Source organism: Lithobates pipiens, unplaced genomic scaffold (assembly GCF_037356315.1).
Source record: "Lithobates pipiens isolate NorthernLeopardFrog02 unplaced genomic scaffold, aLitPip1_a1.2 Scaffold_25, whole genome shotgun sequence".
NCBI classification, from domain to species: Eukaryota; Metazoa; Chordata; class Amphibia; order Anura; family Ranidae; genus Lithobates; species Lithobates pipiens.
Genome location: NW_027507787.1, coordinates 120643129 through 120666623, shown reverse-complemented (window position 1 = coordinate 120666623; position 23495 = coordinate 120643129). Strand labels below are relative to the sequence as shown.

Below are 23495 nucleotides of genomic sequence, written 5' to 3'. Positions count from 1 at the left end.
CGAGTATGGGGATACCACATGTGTGGGACTTTTTGGGAGCCTAGCCACGTACGGGACCCCGAAAACCCAAGCACTGCCTTTCGGATTTAAATATAAAATGCTACCAAAAAAAACTTGGCGATCGCAGGGATCAGGCCTGACTCTGCGATCGCTGCAGTTATGTGTTTAGTGTTTTGTAAGTGACAGTGATCGATTGATACTGCACTTGGGTGGGCTGGACAGAGGGGCAAAACGCAGGTGCTAGCAGGTATCTGGGCTGATCCCGTTCAATGCGTTTTTTTGGAACCCTAAACTGCTGGGGACGCTAGTATAGATCTGATCAGATCAGATATTGATCTGTTCAGATTCTATACCACTACGGGAGGTTTATGCCTGTGAGGTTGTGTGCCTGTGTGTACCTACATGTCAGTGTAGTGTTGGTGCACACTTACTTTTTTGTCTTCTCCTCGTAGTCCGGTCAAAAAGACCACCCCGAGGAGAATGACATCACTTCCTCCTTCCTGTGTATACAATACACAGTGGGAGGAAGCTTGTCATTGGCCAAGAGCGATCGAGAGGGGATGGCCAGAAACCAAAGGCCATCCCCTCATCACGGATCGCTCCTGCAGCGAACCGGACCACCGTATCCAGCGGGAGGGGGTCCGATCGGACCCCCCACCCACTGGAAGGCAGAAACGTACATGTACGTGCTTGTGCCTGCCTGTGCCATTGTAATGACGTACAATGGCAATACGGCGGTCCTTAAAGGGGTTGTAAAGGTAAATGTTTTTTCACCTTAATGCATTCTATGCATTAAGGTGAAAAAACATCTCACACTGCCGGCGCCCCCAGTCCCCCCGTTTTACTTACCTGACCCCTCGAAAATCCCGCGCTCGCCCCCGCCATCCTCTTCGCCGCTCAGCCTGGCCGCTGATTGGCTGGAGTGGATGGATTGAAAGCAGCGCAGCCATTGGCTCGCGCTGCTGTCAATCACATCCAATGACGCAGCGCGCCGGGGGGGCGGGGCCTTGTGATACAGCGAGCGGCTATAGCCGCCGGCTGTATCACGGGAGCGCGCCCGCAGTGCTTCTCACCAATGCGAGGGAGCTCGCATTAACGTGAGAAGCACCTGCGGGAGGAAGCAGAGACAGCCGCCGAGGGACCCCAGAAGAGCAGGTTCGGGGCCACTCTGTGCAAAACGAGCTGCACAGTGGAGGTAAGTATGACATGTTTGTTATTTTAAAAAAATTAAAATTTTTACTTTACAACCCCTTTAAGTGGTTAATTAAAAACCAAACTTTAGATTTATCCAGGATTTGGGATTGAGTTTGCCTTTTCTATTAGTTGATTGACTTCCTTTTTGATTTCAGGGAGTGGATCTTTATTTAATTTTTTTATATGTTGATACATCAGAAAGGAGGCGATATGCCTCTTTGATATAATCCTCACGATTCATAATGACGATACCCCCTCCCTTGTCAGCAGTTTTTACAATTAAGTCTTCATTGCAAGCAAGGGATTTGATAGCCTGATTTTCCAAAGAGATCAGGGGAACAGAACGATGTATGTAAACATAATCTCTTGATATCTGCATACACCATATTGTAGAATGTATTTATATGAGGACGTTTTGACTGATGTGGATAGAAGGCAGATTTGGGCGTAGAGTGTACTACTGAGGGTGAGGTTTGAAGGTGTTGTGTATACAGTTCCAAATTAGTGTAAGAACTATTCAAGCCAGGTTCTTCAGATGTATTTATACTGTCTGTATCAAAACTGAACTCTGTCTGTTCTGTTTGGACTACAGACTCTACATTAGTAGAAGGGACACTGTCAGGTTCTATGTGTTTTAGTTTTTTAGTTTTTTGAATTTCAAAATACCTTTTTAATGTAAGCTTCCTTATGTATTTATTCAGATCTTTAAATTATACATAAGGATCGGGTTTGGAGGCTGGTGCAAAATTTAGACCCTTACTCAGCAATGTAATCTCGGCAGAATAAAGAACATGTTTGGAGAGATTAAAGATTTTTATAGTTTACGAAGTTTGTGGAGACTCTCGTTTCTGTCTATTTCTTCCCCTTCTGCAGCCTCTGCGTCGTGCTTTCTTTTTTGCGCAGCCACTGGAGAGGGGCTCATTACTAAAAAAAAGTAGGGTCATTCAAAAGGAGTCTAGAGCTAACATCAGGTGGTAATTGAGAACCAAAACTGAAAGGATTATTGGTAGAAATTATAGAAGAACTACTCTCACTACCGTGCGTGAAACTCAAGGAGGTGATAACTTCGGTACTGGGCAGAGATAATGTAACCCTATTATTGTCACATTCATTTGGAGGTCCTAGTTCTTGCTCTGCTACTTCACCTGAGGGTGGGGATACCCCTGTTACTGCTGGAGCACTAGAGGAAGCAGTTATTTTTGTGTTATTTCCTTCTAACTCAGTAGAGACAATATAAGGCTTAATCACTGTAGGATTTCTATTGTAAAATGTAATCGGATCTTTACATAATTTGCTTTGATTAGTATCCATGGGAGGCTTCTGATTAACTTTTATATATTTTTGAATTGTTTTGCATTTTTTTGGATTTCTAGAACCATTCAATTTTTGCATCTGTGGTGCAGTATGCAATATATTAGGTTGAGGTAAAGATAATAAAGGTGGAATATAGGTGGACATTTGAATGGACATTTGAGATTGTTGTGGTAGTAAAGGTGGAATATGTGTAGATATTGGAGGTTGGGATTGTGATCTACAATTATTCGGATATTGGGAATCCGAAGGGTAAATTACTAAAGGTTTAAGCATCCATGTGAACACTGACACTCTTTGATTGGTATAATCATTGAGGTCCTGTCTAAATTTCCCCAATTTATTTTTTATAAGGGAATCTTGTTGCTTAGTATTTCTTTTTAGGGTATCCAACCAAGGTATGGTAACTATTTGACCCATGTCTTTGATTTCTTTCGATAGAGTTTTGACCTGATTAATTAATTGTTCATATTTGGTACCTCTATGTTTGATTAGAATATCCATCAATTTAGTAGTGGCAAACTCGGAAATACTGGGCCATTCTTAGGCTTTTTCTGGCCCCAGAAAGGAACAATTTTTTTACTATTCTCAGACCCCTAGGTGAGATTCTGTTCTGCAGATCCCATCTCTAGGTTCCACCATTTTCTATTAGGATAGACCCCATAGATTTGCAAGTGCCTCTTTAGTTATTCTGTATCAGGCTTCTCTCTTTCGAATTTGTAAGGGCACTGCATGTCTTTGGTTCTCATATTCTCTGAGATTTACTAGGTGAATCTTCAGGCCTCATCTGTTACCAGCTCTGGTGGTCAGAAAAAATGTGCTTGTAGTAACTGTCCCACCCTAGGTGCCAACTTGCTTAGTCTGCCAAGTGAACCATCCTGAAGGCTGATTTAAGAAAACATGGAATAATTCCTTTTCCAATAATCATCCTCCAGGATGGTGAGCTCCCACCTTGATTTTTTTTATTGTGTGTGTGTGTTTGTTTTTTTTTAAACAATTTTGCTGTATATTTTTTCTTTAAAAGAGAAATATGGGTTTGGGGTTATTGTAAAATCATACTTACCTAGGTGGATGCAGCATTGGTCCAATGCAGCATCTGTCCCCCGGCGCCTCTTCACTGAGAACTGAGCGATTTGAACACTGCCGATGGCTCGGTTCCCTCAGCTCCCCAAGCGGAAAGCTGCTGCCTGTCAGCAGCTCCCCTGCTCTGCTCTTCCACGCTCACTGGAGCGCTGAGCTGTGGAGGGACAGGGAGCCGCCATCTCAGCCTCTCAGTGGCTTGCTGAGAGGCTGAGACAACCAGGCATCTGGATCAATCCAGGCATCTGGCGGATCCAGGCATCTGGCGGATCCAGACTCCCAGAGCCTGGACTGATCTGTGTGATGTCAGCAGAGAGTTGACTTCTGACCGCTCTCTGCTGAAAATGGGGCACAGGAGTGCAAAATGAATTGCACTCCTGTGCCCCATAGAAGTCCAGCCAAACGAGCTCAGGCTGGACTTCTCCTTTTAAAGTTACTTAAAGATCTGCTGTGGTCACAGAATTAGATATTAAGTATGAGCTCAGGTGTGTTCGTAAACAGCACATGAAGAGCCCGCTAGGAAGTCGGCACTGTGGCTCTTTAATCACAAGCATGGAGACATTTTCCCGATGCAAAGCTGCTGAGATCGGGAAATGTCTCGCTGCCTGTGATTGTGCTGACTTCCTGGCAGGCTTGGTACGTGCTGTTTGCGAACACGCCTGAACTCATCCTTACTAGATATGCTTTCAGAAAGATATTGTGCTTACAGCCCCCAATTTTCATAGTCTTTCCTCTTTTTTACCGTTACAGTTGTTGTGTAGGGTGTCTCAGTATGACTTGGTGGACTAGTAGTCACCACAGTTAAACCCAATGCTCTCCGTAATCAGCACTTAATAAGAGACCTTGTCAGAATATTTGCATTACATTTCTATGTGAAGACATTAGTGCTGCGGGCGGAGGCAGTTATTCATCTATATCCGCATAGTGGAAGAGCAGGCAGCAGCATTTTTAAAGGGTATTTTAGGGCATTTCTGAACGCAATCCATTTCAAATTATAACATGAGAGTAACAGAACTATATTGAGATATTGGGGTGTAAGACTTTAACTGATGTTTAAGCAGACCCAGACTGACCGATTTTTTTTTTTTGTTTTTTTTTTTTTCTTCACAGTTCCTGTGTCACCTCTTTGCATCAGATCAACAAGATAATTGAACAGCTTGCTCCACAAGCTGCAGTCTCCAAAGAGATTGCTCGAAAACTGGAGTCTGTAAAACGGCAAAAACATAATAAAGTTTGTATTGGTTCTTTGTGTTATAGTCTTTTGGACAGTGTGTTTTTTTTTTTTTTATGTAGTATATTGGAGATGCATCTAAAATATAAATATATGCATAAATATATAATTTTATTCTGCAAACAATGTACTTTTAGCTGATAGAGGCATATAAAAGGTGGCATTATGCTTAAAGGGCTGCTGGCCTTGGGGACAAAATGGCGTTGGGATAATGTAATGATGTCCCTATATAAGTTTCATCCCTTCTCCCCATCCTCCCCCTCTTGTTATTGTGTTTAAGTATGTTATGTCATGGCACGTAGACAAAAGGTGTGGAGAACCATCTCATCCGGGGGGATGTGTAAGGAGGGGCAGCCTGCCTGTCCTAATAATTTTATATGTTTCAGCTGTAGTTTGAATGTACAAGTCTTGAGTTCCCATTGGTTCTTTCTTGTCCCCTAACCCTGTATGACAAGGCTAAGGGGAGTGTGCCTAACTGTTTAAAAGTGTATATTTTGTACTTGATAAACAGTTTATGCTCTGCATGTTTAACCATCAACATCTTTATGGTTTGCCTCGTGATTGAGGGTTAAGGGCTGGTTATGGCGTGTCGGCCGGCTGAGGAAGCGTTTAGAGAATAGGAGACACGGTTCTGGCTGAGGTGCCCATCCGGGGATATGTGGGACCCATCACATTGGTGACAGCAGTGGGACGTCTCCTACAGTCTGGGACATCCAAACCACTTTAGATTAAAAATCCAGGCAGCTGCTGAGGAGCGGTACGGGGACCAGCCAGCATGAGAGTGGAGTTCGGGAGGAGGCTGCAAGGCATGCGAAAGCAACATCAAGGACTAGCAACCGAGTGCACCGTGCTCGGCGGAGGGGAGGTGATCTGCCGGCAACTCTGGCAAGAGACAATAAGCAACAAGTGGCACCATCACGGAAGATCCTTTCCTCCTCCACAGAGATGTACTGGATGACAGGTGTTCCTGAGGGAACAACCGTGAGATGAGTGGAAGTCGGAGCTCAGTAGATTGGTCTGTAAGGAGATGAGGCTGGACGCCACGCAAACAGAACCCTCCAGTGGTTTGCGGCTCAACTGTGGCCATGTACAGCAGACAGCAGCCGACAGAAGGCGTTGGCTATGGCAGCATGGGGCTGCTCCATCAAAACACGTATGGAGACCTAGACTTTGGGAACAGCTGGAAGACATCCTGGACTACTGAGATGAGGTGCAGGACCTCCCCCCAAGAGTCGTGTGATCTGGAAGAGTTGGAGTTCCTGGTCGAGCAGGAATGGAAGCTCGCGATTGTCAACAAGCGGCTGTTCGGTGATCAGCATCCAGGCATGGCTCCCATTGCCTTGGAATGTCTGGGAGAAGTAATGGACAGTCACAAAGATGCAGAGGAAATGGGTCCGGGGATGCCCCTATGTTTTGCCATCCTAACCACAATGGAAGAAGTGGTGATGATACAGAGGGCACTGTGAGTGCTAGAATGCCAAAACAAACCAGAGGTTCCCTGGACAGCGAGACAATCTGATAGCATAAAGGTCTCGGAAAAGGCAGTTGAGATGGCCGATGGAAGACTGTTAGCTGGTGATCAGCAGCAAGTCCAGAGTATCACGTCTGGTGACCCAACCAAAACACTGGCTACGGGGCAGAGCAACGCTGGCCTCTGCCCACTCAAAGTGGGATCCGGAGAACGCGAAAGATGATCTCCGTGAGCTGTTTCCCCAACAGCAGATATCCCCACCGGGAGTGGAGAAAGCCGTTCTCCCTTCCCAGCAATTAGACACTACCCCAGGGTTCATCTCCCCAGCAGAAGAGCTGACTACGGGGCAGAGCGATGTTGGTCTCTGCCCATCATCAGAAAAAGAGACAGAGTCTGGGAGCTAGTCCCCGCAAGATGCCTTCTCAGTGGCTGTTAACTACATCAGGGGGAAAGCAAATACCTTTTTCCTTCCTATTGGCTTAGCACTACTAGCCTACGTTCCCTACCAGCTGAAGTGCTGGCATCATGGCAGAGGGTTCTTCACCTCCCCCTAATACCTGCAACAGGGCCCTGGATCATGGGAGTGCAGGGAGCCGGTCCCACTCTTCAGCGGCTTTTTTTTTTTTTTTCAAATAAATTTTATTGAAAAGAAGGTGCATGACAAAGAAAATACCGTAAGATGAATAAAGGCATTTTTGAAAGAGCTGTGTGAATCTCGGGAAAGTAGTCACATCGACATTTAAATGCGTTGAAAACATAAACATATTACTCCTTGCAGGAAATGGAGGCCAAACCATTCTCCCTCACAAGAAGGAGAAGGGGATGACCTCAACTGGATGGATCTGCGGATGCCATGGCATGGCACCATGGAATCTTTCAGGGGAGCCAAGGTCCTACATGGAATATGCATAAAGAAATAACAGATTACTAGAGGGAGAGAGGGGGGGGGGAAGGGGGGGGGAGCTTGCCAAGCCTGTTATAGTTTAGCAGTCTGCACCTGAGGAGGGCGGGAGCCCAACCGGTGGTGGGTGTGCGGCGTTGAAAAATAGAAGATGCACTGTGTTGTATACTGGGTAGTAAAGTTTCACAATGCGGTAAAGTTCGCTGGTAGCAGGGGGTCCTTGCGAGTGAAAGAATGGTCTTTGAGGAGGGTCCGTTCCTGTGGAGTGAGTTTGGAGGTGATGTACAGGTCCCATCTACTATGGAAATGTTGTGTGGCTTTAGGTTGGTGTAGGTTTGTGTTAAGTTTGTCCCGGAGAAGAAGGTGCCTGAGGTCTCTGTTGACTTGAGAAACTGAAGGGGTGGTAGTGGCAGTCCAGTGTGCCAGAATGGCTCTCCTGGCAAGCAATAGGCGAATCGGGGCCCATTCCTTGCCTGGGGGTGAGGAGGAAGCCGACCATGGGAGTAGTTTAGGATCCCAGTATCCGAAGATGAGGAGTAGCGGATCCTTGGGAAGTTTCAGTAGTGTGACTTCAAAGATGAAGGCCAATATGCGATCCCAGAACGAAGAGATGGCCAAACAAGACCAGTAGCGGTGGGCAAGAGTAGGTCTTGATTGTTGGCAAAGAGGGCACTGTGAAGCTTGAGAAGTATGGGGTATCCCTGATGGGAGGAACGGTATATGCGCTCTGTGCGAGATTTTAAGTTGAGTTTCCCTCCAAGATTCGTTCGGGATGAGACGGTATACTGAGTTAAGGCCATACAGAATCTTTTCGACTATGTCATCATCCGAAAAGTCTTTCGCCCAATTAGATACCGAGGATGAATGCAGAGAAGGTGTTGTTTTGAGAAGTAAAGGTTTGTAGATTTCAGAGATTTTGTAGGAGTCTTGGCGTAGAAGCGTGTCGATGAGAGAAGATTTGAACCTCGAGTGCTCTGCCCTGCAAGATTTCTGAAGAAAGCTGAGGCACTGGCCGTAGTGAAAAGCAGAGGAATCCGGCAAGGAGTATTTTTGGGCTAAGGTCCGGAAAGATAATGCACGACCAGAGTCCAAATCACACATGGATGAGAAGTTATTAAGGCCTTTCTGTCGCCATGTTGCGTAAGGATGGTGTTCCAGACCCGGGGTAAAGTTTGGATGACCCTGAATCGGGAGGTGTCTTGACATGAACGGAGATAACTTGAGACCTTTTCTGACTTCTCTCCAGGCGATAGCTGTATCTCTCAGGAGAAGATTGTGTTGATAGGATGGGTCGAGAGTTTTCCACTGACAGTGGAGAAGGGCAGACAGGGAATAGGGACGTGTCATTTCGGACTCCAGTTGGTAATTCGAGCAACGGGATTCCTGGGTTATCCAGTCAATGCCTACCCTTAACAGACAGGCTAGGTTGTACGTTCTAAGGTTGGGGAGACTGATGCCCCCCTCGGTTCTGGGAAGGTGGAGTTTGGTAAATGCTATGCGTGGTCTCTTGCCTCGCCATATGAAATTGGAGATTGCGGCGTTTAGGAGTTTGATGTCCTTGTGCCGGAGAAGTAGTGGTATCGTCTGAAGGGGATACAATAAGCGTGCGAAACTGACCATTTTGAATAGATGGCACCTTCCCAGAAGCGATAGTGGCAGATCCATCCAGTTTTCACATTCACGTTTAATTTTGTCGAAAAGGGGAGGGTAGTTCAGGTGGTATAGAGAAGAGGGTAGTCTCCCTATCTTAATTCCCAGGTATGTAATATGTGTTTTCGCTATTGTAAAAATGGAGTGTTGTGCCCATAGTGGATGTGGGTGGGAGCCTAAGGGGAGTATTTCGCTTTTAGAATAATTTATGCGCAAGCCCGAGCATTGTCGGAATTGGTCAAAAACCTCTTTGATCGCGGGCATGTCAGCGGACGGGTCGGCAGAGAAAATAAGAACATCGTCAGCAAAGAGAGACGTTCTTAGTTCATGTGACCCTATTCTGATCCCATGTAAGGGGGCTACAGTTGATAAGTACCTAGAAAGTGGCTCGATAGCAATGTTAAAAAGGAGAGGGGATAAAGGGCAGCCCTGTCTGGTACCTTTATACAAGCGGAATTCGTCAGATAAGAGGCCTGCGGCAACAAGCCTAGCTGTTGGGGATGTATACATAGAGCTAATTAAGTGAAGAAAAGGGCCAGAGAAGCCCATCTCGCCCAAGACCATGGATAGCCATCCAAAATTTACATTGTCAAAAGCCTTTTCGGCATCTAGGGTAATAATGGCTAGATCACTATTGGGGTTGCATCTAGCGTGTTCCAGTGCGATCATCACCTTCCTGATATTAATGGTCGCTGTTCTACCCTTGACAAAGCCTGATTGGGCGGAATGTATCAGGAAGGGGATGATATTGGCCAGGCGGTTGGCTACTATTTTAGAAAGGATCTTGACATCAAGATTTAGGAGCGAAATGGGTCTATACGACCCTGGTTCTTGCGGGTCTTTCCCTTTTTTTTTCTCTAGTAGTTTAATAATCGCTTGGTTGCCAGAGGGTAAATAGGCACCGCCAGACCATATGTTCTGGTAGACCGTGGTAAGAGTCGGGGTTAGCAGGGAATCAAGAGATTTATAAAATTCGCCTGTCAGGCCATCAGGGCCGGGGGCTTTGGAGGAGGCTAGAGACCGAATTGTGGAAGAAATTTCAGAAGGGGAGATGGGGGCATTTAGCTCATTGAGTTGATCGGAGGATATGTAAGTTAAGTTAACCTTGTCAAGGAAGTCTCGCGCTGTGCGTTGGTCAATAGGGTCAGCCGAATAGAGGGTAGAGTAGTAGCGCAGCATTGCCGCGTTTATGCCTTTCTGGGAGGTAGCAACACGACCGTCCGAGTCGCGAATGGACGGAATGACCGTCGGCGGTAAGGGCCTTTGCAAAGTCTGGCAAGAAGTTTGCCAGCTTTGTTGCCAAATTTATGAAGGGTAGCGTCGAGGTAGGTTTTTTTGGTGATTTCCAGGGTTTCAGCCCATGCATCAAAAGACTGTTTGGCTGAGTGCCAAGCCGTCCGGTTTTCGGGAGAGTCAATGGCGTAGAGTGCCAGTTGGGCCTGGTGCAGTCTGGAGCTGGAGGTTTTGTAGTTGTGAAGGGCATGCTTTTTGAACGAAGACGCATAAGAAATAATGCGTCCTCGGAGAAAAGCTTTACCAGCATCCCAAAACAAGTTGGGGCTATCGGTGTGTATCGCATTTGTATGTGCATAAATTGCCCACTCCTTCTCCATGTATGTTTTAAAGTCTGAATTGTGCTGAAGGTAGGATGGAAAGCGCCATAATTTGGGGTTGGGGTGCACGTCCGGGGTCTCTAGGGTCGCCGAAATGGGCGCGTGGTCTGAGATAGCTATGTCATGTATGTCCGCTCCTGGGAGCAGGGGTATCAGGTCGTCAGTGCAGAAGATGTAGTCGATTCTAGTAAAGACATTATGCGGGTAAGAGTAAAAGGAAAACTCACGGTCAGTCGGGTGGTGCAGTCGCCATATGTCATGGAGGTGGAAGGAACTCATCGTCGCTGCCAGGCTCGAGGGGTTATTGGAGGCTGGGGGTGAGGCTGAATGCGGATATGAGGACCTATCGTCAACCGGGTGAAAAACAGAGTTGAAATCGCCTCCCACTATTTGTGGAAGGTGAGGAGAACGCAGGAGCCAGTTAGTTAACGTGCTAAAAAATTATTTAGTAGGGTTGTTAGAGGCGTAAACATTAGATATAATAAGCTCCTTCGATCCTATGCGGACCCGAAGGGAGAGGAGTCTGCCCTGTTGATCTGCGTCTGTAGATAAGATCTTACAGGGGAGAGTCTTGTTGATGAGGATAAGTACTCCCGCCTTACGGCCAACGGCTTCAGAGCCAGCTACATCACCCACCCATAGCTTCTTCATCCGGACATAGTCGGCTGAGGAGAGATGGGTTTCCTGAAGCAACGCTATATCAGTTTTAAGCCTTTTAAGGTGCCTCAGTACCTTCAATCTCTTTGAGGGGGAACGGAGCCCTTTCACATTCCAAGATACTATCTGAAGCATAATGGAGCGTCAAAGGGGACATAACAAGCTTGTAGTAGATTCTTTAGTTTGATCAGCCTGAAGAGCTGCAAAAAAGAGGGTAGGTTGTGGAGGGCTGATATGCCCTGCCGAGCGACTACAGCAAGTGGGGACTGCGTAGAAGTAGGCATATCGAGGAGGCAGAGGGGGTGGAATAAGAAGGGGGGAGAAGGGTGTAGATACCAGGTTTGGGCACAGAGGGAGGGAACATAAACAATCATCAACTTCACTTTTTCCCGCATGGGGGTCACTGTGTAGATCAGCTCCCATAACCAAGCCCCATGATACATGCAGGCATTACTGCCCTACAGGAGGGGAATGCGGGGGAGCCATCAGTCCAGGACGAGTCATGGATGCGCATGGTGATCTGCACACATGAAACCCCAGGGGAAGAGGAGTTATAAATTCGAGGTCAACAATTCAAGCAATAACAAATCAGAGCGGTTATACAAATGAGAAAAGGAACATAAAAATAAAACAATTGAACCAAGAGAACATAAAAAATAGTCATCCAAGCCTAGGAGCAGTATAGCTCGTGTAGAGGAACAAATAATCAAACAGGGTGGCTCAATGAGCCCTTGCTGTACCCCAATACTACCTGAGAAGTGTGAACGGCCCAGGAGGGGAACTGTTCAAAACGAGTCACTTCATCCAGGCATGAGAAGGGTTGGCGTGGAGCCTGAGGGCTGGGAGAGACGCGAGAGAGACCTGTAGGGTAGGAGAGTCCCTCACCTTGAGGTTTGGGAAAGCGGAGCAGGGCCCGCAGCCCTAAAGCGTTTGGGAGAGTCCTTCCGTGGGCTTCTTTGGTCCAGGGCTCGGTTTACTGGAGCTGCCTTGGGTGTGGGGCTGAGATGTGGGCCCGAGCGTAACGATTTTAAGAAGCGTGTCGCCTCATCAGGATCATGGAACGAGAGTTGCTCGCCATTAGGTGTTTTGATCCGCAAAATTGCCGGGAAGGCCAGGGTGAATTTCATTTGTCGTTGGTGGAGTTCCGTGCAGATATGTTGGAAAGCTTTTCGTTTCTTGGAGACATCCACCGAGTAGTCGGCAAAGATCAAGATTTTGGTCCCGTCAAGCTGAAGAGATCTGGATTGACGATACTGTTGCAAAATGGAAGTCTTATCAGAGTAATTGAGATATTTAGCTATGATCGGGCGTGGGGATTTGCGTTCGGCATTGTAAGCTCCCACACGGTGTGCTCGTTCCACTGTGAAGGGCCCCCCGAGGCCCAGAGCTTCAGGTATGCGGCGGGAACAGAGGTCCGATAAAGTAGATTGGGGCAGCGATTCTGGAATGCCAACAAAACGCAGGTTTCTTCTCCTGGACCTATTTTCGAGGTCATCGAGCTTTTCCAGGATATATTTGTTGATTCTATCCTGGGCTTGTTCCAGAGACTGTGTCTGATAGAGTTCTTCCTCCAGGTTAGAGATGCGATTTTCAGCCTCATTTAATCTAGAAGTGTGTTCCCCTAGTTGGGCTTGAAATTTTTGCATGCCTGTACTGATGGCTTTTTCCACTGAGGCAGCTATCATAGGGGAGAGGAGAGCAGCCACAGCCTGTGCCAGTAGTTCAGTGTTACAGTCCTGTAATGGAGGAGGTTGCATGGGGTGCTGCATGGGGAGAGGTGCAGTGTGGCCAGCTAGGCATGGATGAGCAGGAGACTGTGTGGATGGAGTGTCCCTTGAGGCTGTCTGGCCTGCTGTGTGATCGCCTACCTCCATACATTGCGCTGTCTCCTCCGGTGGGGCCGCGCAGGCCGGAGCTGAGTAGGCCGAAGCCGGGGCCTCGATTTGCGGCGAGGCCTGCCGCGCTGTGGCGGCCGCATAAGAGTGCGGCCCGGATTTCTCAACGAACCGGTCCATCACGGAGCCGGTGTGGCTGGGAAGGCTGCCTGTCGGTTTTCGGGCGGAATCACCGCTTTTAAATCCGATTTTGGAGGCTGGTGTGCGGGAGCTGTGACAAGAGACAGCTACTCCATGCGGCGCCGGAACCGGAAGTCCAGCGGCTATTTTTATTCACAGGAGACCGTATGTGGGGTTTTGCCCCTCAGCGCCAAAGTCCTATTGGGCCTTTTGCCATTTGCCTGGGGTGGAAGTTTGTGACTAATGCAGATTTGAGGTTCAGGGAGAGAACGGGAGATTTAGGGGGCTATTTGCTGTCTCCCACCACCAGGAGAAGACGCGACCTCCAAACATTTGTCAGTAGTCACTGGTTCATTGGAACTGTGTAAACGCAGTATGTGGCTGGGCTCGTGGAGTTGTTGCAGCCAAGGGTAAGGCTTATTGCCGGCTCATGAAGCTTGCGATCCCCTGACAGCAGACCTGGCTACCATATAGTAAAATGGCTGCAATAGTGTACCTCCTGTACAAGAACTCTTTAACAAATAGAGGTAGGAGCATTAGAGATGAGAAAAGCTAAGTCAGGAAAGGAAAGAAAGATAAGAAATAGAGTGATAGAAGGTTAGGACAGCTTCCCGCCCCAGGGGTCCAGTACCGCCGCCAAGACATCCCCCTCAGGCATAGTTAGTCTCCGTGAGGAGAGAGTTGCGGGTCATAAAGCTGAGGGAGTCTCCAATAGGACCCAAGACTCCCATACTCTATTGTGCTTGTCAAGGGTGTCATTCTGGGAGGCTGTCATTTATTCCATTCTTTTAACATCTCTGATCCTGGTGTGTAATTCGAACAGGGAGGGGGGCTCCGTCTGTTTCCACTGTAGGGCCACCAGACAGCATGTTGCAGTTAACACATGCGATAGTAGTTTCTGTGACACTTTAGAGAAGGAGATAGGTGGTAAGCCTAACAGACTTTTGGGTCAAAGGGCACCTCGGTGCCGAAGATGGATTGGAGCAGAGAGTGCACCATCAGCCAGTACGGGAGAAGTAGGGGGGCAAGCCCAATAGATATGGAAAAGCGTTCCCCTATCTTTTTTTTTTTTTTTAAATGTATATTTATTGAAATTTTTTTTTCTGTAAACAGTACAAAAATGTCATAAATACGGTACAGTAGTCAGTAACATTGGGTGGACATAATATGGGCACCATATTGTAGGTTACAAACGGGTTAAGTGATAGGATACACCATGAAGCTGTATACAATGGTGATAACATAACTGAAAAAGAAGGATAGAACGAACTAAGACATTGGAAACCAGACTTATGGGTGTTCTTGGTCTGATACGGTATAATACAGTAAACAGGATATCAAATCTCCCTAAGGTCACTTAAGGAAGGACCGGCAGAGGAGGTAATCAAAGATTCTGGGTTGAATATGGAGGCATCCCATGGGTCCCATGTCTTGGAAAATTTGGGCAAGGAATCATGAGCTATTGCAGTAAAATTTTCCATCCTACGCATGTGAGCAATGGACGAGACTACATGTGCTTGTGTGGGAGGTATGGGAGATAGCCAATGAGCTGGAATTACTCTCTTGGCAGCCAGGAGTATGAAAGCCATTAGTTTCCTGGCATATTTAGGGAGATCTAGGATCGGAAGGCCTAACAGGTAGTGTGTCGGAGTCAGTGGGATATCTCTTTTCAATATTGATTGGAGAATGGATTGGACCATAGACCAAAAAGATGTGATACGTGGACAATCCCAAAAGATATGAAGGTGTGTGCCAATATCCTGTAGGCACCTCCAGCATAAACGAGACAGTGAGGGATCATATTTATGTAAAACTTCGGGGGTCCTATACCAAAACATTAGTACTTTATAAGCAGTTTCTTTCTGCTCAACACATCTCGAGACTTTGGAGATGGAAGTCCAGATCTCCTGCCATTGAGAGAGAGAAACAGCAACGGGTAGGATTTTGGCCCATTTCCGCATATAAAGGTGAGAGTCTAGAGTGGGGGGTAGTGAGTCATGTAGAATCCTGTAAATAGCGGATATGAGACCCTTCTGGTGTGAACCCTGGGTGCATAACATTTCAAAGGCGTTAGGTTTCTCTAGGCTCATGGCAGGAGATACGGAGCAAAAGTAGTGCTTAAATTGAAGGTAGGTGAAAATGGACCGTTGTGGAATGTCAAATTTATCCTGTAAGTCCGGAAAAGATAAAAGTTTGCGGGACACTGGGTGAACTAAGTGGCGGAGTTGGAAAATGCCTGCTTGAGTCCACGGGGTCATAGCCATTGTGGACAAACTGTCAGGTATATCTGGGTTGTGAGTAACATTTAAAAGGGGTACACAGGGGGAGGAAAGAGAGAACTTCTTGTGGCATTTTTTCCAAATATCCAAAGTAAATAGCATAGGAGCAAGGCAAATACGTCTGAGTTGTGATATAGAGGAGGATAGGTCAGACCAGAGCATAGAACAAGGATGGACCGGGTCAGTGATACTCATTTCTATCTCCGCCCAACGACTCGTCGCAAAATAGGAGGACCAGGAGACCGTCGTAGATAGGTGGGTCGCGTAATAATATCGTATAATATCGGGAGCTCCCAGACCCCCATGTGAGCGCGGTGCAAAGACAACCGTATGGGCAATTCTATGTGCTTTGTCACCCCATATGAATTTAGTAAAGGCCCTTTGGATACTGCGGAGGTGGGACATGGGAAGGGCCACAGGTAAAGTTTCGAAAAGATACAAAAATTTAGGGAGTATTGCCATTTTAAGGACATTTATCCTACCTAAAAGGGACAGGGGACATTCCATCCATTTACGGAGTAGACTGTGCGTTTCTGAAATTAAAGAGAGAAAGTTAGCCTGGTATAGTGTGCGATAGGATGCTGTTAAATGAATGCCCAAGTATTTGAGTGAGTCAGAACGCCACTGGTAGGGAAAGGTGTTGCGCAAAGCGGCGAGAAGTAGGGGAGGGATATGAATGGGAAGCGCTTCAGTTTTAGCTGTATTAACTTTATATCCTGATATATTACCGAACGTTTCTAGGAGGGCATGGAGGTTGGGGAGTGAGGTGTGAGGTTTAGTTAAAGTAAGCAATATGTCGTCGGCAAACAAGGACAGCTTGTATTCCTTCCGTCGTAAAGAGACTCCCCTGATGTCTGAGTCTTCCCGAATGCGGGCTGCCAGCGGTTCAATGCATAATATAAATAACAAGGGGGAAAGGGGGCAACCCTGTCTAGTTCCATTGCTATGTGTAAACGTTGGGGATTTGAAGGATGCCAATTGAACTTGTGAGGTGGGATGGGAATAAAGGGTATGAAGAGCCGATACAAAGGAGCCTGAAAAACCGTAGCGTGCAAGTGTGGCAAACATGTAGGGCCACCCAAGCCTATCAAAAGCCTTTTGGGCATCTAGGCTGAGAATAAGAGCAGAGCGAGAGGTTTTATCAAGCATGTCAATTAGATCAATGGTGCGTCTGGTGTTATCGCCCGCTCGTCTACCTAGAACAAAACCCACTTGATCGTTGTGAACAAGGGCAGGGATTATGGAAGAAAGTCTATTGGCTAAAATTTTTGTAAAGATTTTATAGTCTGAGTTCAGTAGGGCGATGGGCCTGTAATTATCTGGCAGGGATGGGGATTTGCCCGGTTTCGGAAGGACTGTGATATGGGCGTGTAGGAATTGCGAATGTGGAGTGACCCCTTTTTGTAAGGAGGAGTAAAGCTTTTATAAGTGAGGGCCAAGGATGGGAAGGAAAGTTTTATAATATTGATATGGTAGACCGTCAGGTCCAGGGGACTTATGTAAGGGCAGTTCTTTCACTACTGCTGCTAACTCTTCTGTCGAGATATCTGCATTAAGGGCAACTAGCTGTGACGGTGAAATTTTAGGCAACTTTAAAGGGGAGCAAAAAGAATCAAAAGCCTCTTGAGTGAAGAGGTGTTTAGGGTCAGAAGCTAAACAGTTGTACAATTTGTCATAGAACGAGCCAAAAACTTTGGACATCGTCAAAGGACAATGGGTCGGGGAGCCGTCAGCCTGAAGGAGGAGGTCAGGATAAGATTGAAAGGGACGCGGTTTAAGCTTATTTACTAGCATCCTGTGGGGTTTGTTAGCAAACTCATAAAATTTCTGCTTTGCCCAAATTAGGGCCTTAGAACATTTTTGCATATCTAGCGACCTCAAACGCTCACGAAGGGTCGTGACTGTGCGCAGACGGGTCACCGTAGGGGAAGCCAGGAGCAGATCTTCAGCCTTACGGAGCTGTAAGAGGGTTTCTTGCCTCAGGGCTGCCGAGTCCCGCTTTAAGCGGGCGCCGGCAGAAATACATGCACCTCTAAAAAACGCCTTGTGGGCTTCCCATAGGGTGGGCACCTCTGCCACTAAACCCTCATTCAGTTGAAAAAATTCTGATAAAGTTTGGGACAGTTGAGCTTCGACAATGGGGTTGCGGAGGAGAAAGTCATTGAGTCTCCAATGACAGGTTCTCGGCATGGAGCAGGCAAGGGCCAGGTCAAGCTGAACCGAGGCGTGATCTGACCACGTTATGGGGTTCAGTTCTGAGGCCACCGCCGATGTCAGTAGAGGTGTTGATATAAAAAGGTGGTCAAGTCTGGAGTACATCTTATGTGGGGGGGAGAAAAATGAAAATTGTCTGCTAGTGGGGTGTTTGATTCTCCATATGTCCAACAGGTTATGGGTTCTAATTAGTTTACGAAATGTGGTGGACTGACGTTCCACTCTAGATGAGGGAGTGGAAGGAAAAAGCGTCTGTCTGTCTCTACTTGGAGACATGACCATGTTGAAATCCCCCCCCATGATCATGAAAGGTTGAGCATAGTTACCTAAGCTGTCCAGTAAGTCAGAAAGAAATTGGATTTGGCCCGAGTTAGGAGCATACACATTAATCACAGTAAGAGAGCGTGAGAGATATTCGCAGTCCAGGAGAATATATCTACCATGGGGATCTATAAATGAAGATTTCACCCTAATCGGGCAAGATTTCCTAATCAGGATTGCAACCCCTGCTTTGCCAGAGGGGTCAGAAGCCAGAAAAGAATTTGGAAAGTGTTTAGCAGCAAATTTAAGAGAACCCCCGGGGCGAAAATGAGTCTCCTGGACCAGGACTATGTCCGCAGCCGAAGATTTGAACTCTTTCAGAGCCAGCCAGCGCTTATGAATAGAGTTCAAGCCTTTAACATTATAAGTAAGAACCCTTAAAGCCATCTTTATGGATTGGCATTAATGCAATGTAGGCAGAACAAACATGTATTAACCAAAAATACCCGTAAAAATTAACTAGGCAGTATAAACCATGGTGTATCCTGTGGAATAAAAGCAGATGTACGCATACAACATCGACTATAAGGAAAAAAGCAACACAATACCTTGAACAATGTAGGTCAAAAAGAACCAATAGGCCAAAAAAAAGGCCCATAACAAGAAAAAAAAAGAAAGAAAAAAACAGAGAAAAAGAGCCTGGGGGTAAAAACCACCCAGGAGTCCACGGCCAAGGCCGCGGAACAATCGAAGGCACACAAGGGGTTCCATCTCATCGGGAGTGGCTCCCCTCGCCACCTTCCGACAGCGTCTAGAAATAGCAAAAAACAATGTAACTTAGCTTGACTCTAGTCCAAAGGAGCAAAGAAAGACCCATAATTACGGGTATGACCAACCCCATAACAGGGGAAACATGGTGACTTAGGGGCCGAAGTCAATCCCAACCAGGGTTGGGGAAGGGGTCCATCTCAAGTAGGATGTCTGGCAAATGGCAAGCGTTGAGGAGTAGAAAAGTTCTTCTGCGACCTCTGCCGAGCGGGGGTCCAGAGTCGTCCTGGAATGGAAGTGGGTTTGGGTGTCACGGGAAGAGGAGTGGGGTCTTCATCTGGAATCGGTGGTAAACCAAGGCTGCGGAGAAAAGCTTCACTTTCCTGTAAGTCTCTCATGGAGTATTGAATTCCGTCTTTTGAGGCAGACAGGCGAAAGGGGAAACCCCATCGGTATGGGAGTTGATGATTCTGTAGATGCGTAGTCACCGGGCGGAAGCTTCTGCGTTTGGCAAGGGTGATCGGAGATAAGTCACTGAAAATCTGTATCTTCGCCCCCTTAAACTCTAGGCGGGATTTGTTGCGGGTAGCCACTATTAAAGCCTCCTTACTGTCATAGTAATGAAAACGTACTATGATGTCCCTGGGGTTGGCACCCGCTGGGGGCTTGGGGGCCAGGGATCTGTGCGCCCTATCCAGTCTCCAGTCAATGTCCGGAATCCGAGGGGCCACCACATTGAACAAGCTGAGGAGATATGGTCTAATTTCTCCCTCGCTAACGGTCTCTGGCACGCCTCTGATACGTAAATTTTGACGCCGTTCCCTATTCTCCAAGTCTTCTTGCTGGGATTGAAGCTGGGAGATTGATTGTTTCAGGCCGGCATTGTCTTCTTCCAATACGTGAACATATTGGATCAGATCATCAAACTTCGTTTCCAAGACATCGGTGCGTTCACCAATTTGAGCTATCTCTCCCCGTAGTTCGTGTGCAAGTTTTCCCATTTCTTTAGAGACGTTGCTAGTCAGGTCTTGCAGTAGGGCCTTAAGTTTGTCATCAAGAACTTCTACCGTGACAGGGGCGGCCATTGTTTCTGGTGAGGCGTCTGAGGAAAGCTGAGAAGCGTTGCGCGTCACCCCTTGAGAAGGCGTTTGTGTGGACAGGGTGGCCGTCGAGGTTGGGGAAGGGGATGTAGGTCTGCTCAGAAAACGGTCAAGTGTTTGTGAGGGTCGCAGGTCTGGAGATTGAGACTGGGTGGGATGTTTTTGGCCCGTACTTCACCATGAGGCGTTTGGACTAGAAGTCAGACAGTTGTGCTATCCCCCGTTGTAAAGATGCTGATTATGCGTTGTAGGGGGAGTAGGAAGGCGGCTTAGGGCGTCATTTAATGGTTACATGGTGGTCATCCTATGGGACCAAATATGTGGCCCCCACTGCAGAGAATGAAGCACATGAGCTACAAGGACCACACGGGTATAAAGGGTATCGTGGGGACCCGAAATGAGAGAGAGAATTCCAGGGGGGATATCGTGCTGGTGAGATGGAAGGATCCGGGGAGAATGGAGGAGCAGTGCTCACTGAAAGTGACTTGAGAGTCCCAATATGGCCGCCAGGTAGGCCAGAGCCTCAGTGTTCAGCTAAGGGCAGTGGTAGGGGGAGATGCAGAAGTCTGTTGCCCTGCTTGCGCGTATACAGTGCAGAGCTAAGCCAGCAGGGGTAAGCAAGCTAGTGGACTCCCAGGGCTTCTCCTCACCTTAGGCCCGGGTGTAGCAAGATGGCCGCCGGAGTTCCTCGGGAGCCTGAAGGACTGCTGCTGCTCCTTGAAACCTCCGGGAATGTCGCTGTGGATGCTTTGCCGTCCTTGCGGTTACCCTCCGGTGCGTGTGGCGGTTCTACGGTGGGCAGATGCGTCTGCCTGTTCGGTGGAGCCCGGAGCCTGCAGGGCCCGTCGGAGGAAGTAGGCCGCAAGATGGCGGCGGCGGGACTCTCACTGTGGCGCCGGCCGCGCACTAGGCCGCGAATGGTGAGAGCGCCGGGGGATGGAAATATCGCCCGTAATCCGATCCGGGCGGCTTCCCCACTCAGGATGGGCTGTTTTGGGGCCTCGGCGGTCGATCCCGGGTGCGGATTGAGGTGGATGTGATCGGGGATGCACGGAGCTCTCCTCCAGTGCGTCCGTCTACCTCGGCTTCCGGCCACGCCCCCCTATCTTTATGGCAACCCCAGCGGCGAGAGTCAGCCGAAGGATATATGGAGTGGAGCAGGTCCGGGGTCTGATACCAATAAAATAAGATCTTGTATTGGCTCTCCTTGTAGAGCGTGCAGATGGAGCTTCTAGAAGCCTGCGACCAAATATGCTGCCATGTGCTTAAGGGTATAGTTTCACCCAGGGCCTATAGGCATGTCGTGGCCCAGCTGGTGATGTGTACACGATCAGGAGCTGATAAGTGCGCAAGATCATACCCTTCGGGGAAAAACATTTTTTCGAATTCAGTTAAAGGGGAAAATTGAAGGCTGGCTACCAGAGATTGTGCATAGTGCCGTAGTTGCAGATAACTGAAGAAGGCCTGTCTGGGTAAATTAAGTGTTTTGCAGGTCCTGGAAGGATTTTAAAAATTTTGTTCTGGGGTCTATCAGGTGACCATAGTGGAATAGATCTTTTTCCATCCAGAAGTGGGACATCTGTGAGTTCAGGCTGTCTGGGATATTAGTTGTGAACAGGAATGAGGTCACCGGAGAGGAGGCAGTAGTAAGCTGATACAACAGTTTTGCATGCCGCCATAGCGTACGCAGTAGCGCCATTGGACCCAGGAGCTGCGTCACCCCAACTGTTATATCAGAGCTCCAGAGCATGGAGTTCGGATGGACGGGGGCTAACCACAGTTTCTCAATTTGCGTCCAGCAGTTAAAGGCGTGGAGAGTGCACCAAGAGGCCACAGGGCGCAACTGGGCAACCAAATAATACTTGGCTAAATTGGTTAACGCAAGGCCTCCCTGAGTGCAGAGGGCGTACAAAACCGATCTGCTGATCTGGTGTCTCTTATAGTTCCAGAAAAAATTTAGAAGATCATCCTGCAGTTTTTTGAAATATGAGGTGGGGACAGGGATGGGTAATGTCTCAAAAAGGTACAGAAGTTTGGGTAGAATGGTCATTTTTAGTGTTGTGAGGCGACCAAGCAGCGATAACCTCAGAGACTTCCACTTGGCCAGGAAGGCCTTGATAGATGCATACAGTTGGGGAAAGTTGGCTGTATAGAGAGAGAGTCGTAGGTAAGTGTTAAGTGGACCCCCAGGTATTTTTGAGGGGACGTCTTCCACGCTTAATAAAATGTTTGTGAAAGGACTGATAAAGTTTGGGGGGTATATTAAGGGGGAGGGCTTCCGTTTTAGAGCTATTGATTTTGTATCCCGACAGGGCGCTATACCTATCCAATTCCACGTGTAGGTTCGGGAGAGAGATTTGGGGCTGCGTAAGAGTGAGGAGAACGTCATCAGCGAATAGGGAGATTTTTAAATCTTGGATGCGGACCGGGATCCCATGAATGTTTGGACTCTGTCTTGTATGGTCCGCTAGGGGTTCGATACACAGGGCATACAGAAGAGGGGAGAGCGGGCAGCCTTTGCGGATCCCATTGGAGATCTGGAAGGCAGGGGAAGTGGCGAATTGGGTGCAGACACTGGCCGAGGGGTATGAATACAGGTGCGTGATGGCCCTGAGGAAGGGTCCCTCAATGCCCGCCCGTCGGAGCATTGCGAACAAAAAGGGCCAACTCAGCCTATCAAAGGCCTTTTCCGCGTCCAGACTGAGCAGTAGAGCCTTCAGTTTGGCCTTGTACGCAACCTCCATGAGGTCGATGACCCTCCGTGTGTTGTCCCCTGCTTGGCGAAGGGGGAAAAATCCCATTTGGTCTCTGTGCATTAGGGATGGCAGGAGAATGTTCAACCTACTGGCCAGTATTTTCGTAAAGATTTTTAAATCTGTATTGAGAAGTGCAATTGGTCTATAGTTAGAGGGCAGGGTGTGATCTTTGCCCGCCTTGGAAATTAGCGTAAGGTAGGAAGCTTGCATGTCCCTCGGGATAGGTGTGCGTGAGAGAAGTGAGTTGAACAGGGTTGCCATGTGGGGTAGTAAATGTGGAAGGAAGGTTTTATAGTACCGGTAGGCCGTCCGGGCCCGGTGCTTTGTCATTCGGTAGAGATTTGACAATGTCCCCTATCTCCTCTGCCGCGATCGGAGAGTTAAGGGTCTCGATAGCCGCAGAGGAGAGTACAGGGAGATCACAGTCCATCAAATAGGAGTGGATATTCTGGCATAGTTCAGGTTAGGGGGGCGTATGTGGGACATTCGGGTCATTGTAAAGGGTAGAGTAATAGTCATGGAATATTTGGGCGATTTTAGTGGGATGGGACTGGAGAATGCCTTTGGCATCTTTGAGGAGGGCAGGCGAGGAGGTCGCCACCCGTTCGTGAAGTTGTCGGGCTAGGAGTGTGTGTGGCTTGTTGGCTTTGTCATAATAGGTCTGCCGAAGCCTGAGCAGGGCCTTCTCTATCTTACCCCATCCTGCTTTGCAGTGAGGCTAAAGGGGAAGCCCCAGTGGTATCGGAAGTCGTGTTCTCTCAAGGAGGTGAGAAGCAGTTGTAGGGACCGTCGCTGCTGGAGGGTGAGCCAGGACAAGTCCGGAAAGAGCTGTATAGGGGCTCCATCAAAGTCAATGGTGCGCATGTTGCGTGATTTCCTCATAATGTCCTCTTTGAGGGTATAGTTATGCACCCTGCAGATCACATCCCGTGACCTGGACCCTAGTCCACGAGGGCGGAGGGCCCGGTGGGCTCGGTCCAGTTTGACTTTGATG

At 47.9% G+C, this 23495-nt stretch overlaps 1 protein-coding gene across 4 annotated transcripts in view; it reads left to right on the top strand.

Annotated features, from left to right (window-relative positions):
• The window catches only part of ERCC6 (ERCC excision repair 6, chromatin remodeling factor), a 426222-nt gene that overhangs the window by 61493 nt on the left and 341234 nt on the right, over positions 1–23495 (top strand). For 3 of the 4 annotated variants that reach the window (XM_077454825.1, XM_077454823.1, XM_077454824.1), the window contains exon 3: positions 4696–4816. The exons of the other annotated variant lie outside the window; for it this stretch is intronic. In XM_077454825.1, coding sequence (XP_077310951.1) covers positions 4696–4816 — 121 coding nt within the window. The remainder of the gene's footprint in view (positions 1–4695; positions 4817–23495) is intronic. 4 annotated transcript variants of the gene reach the window in all.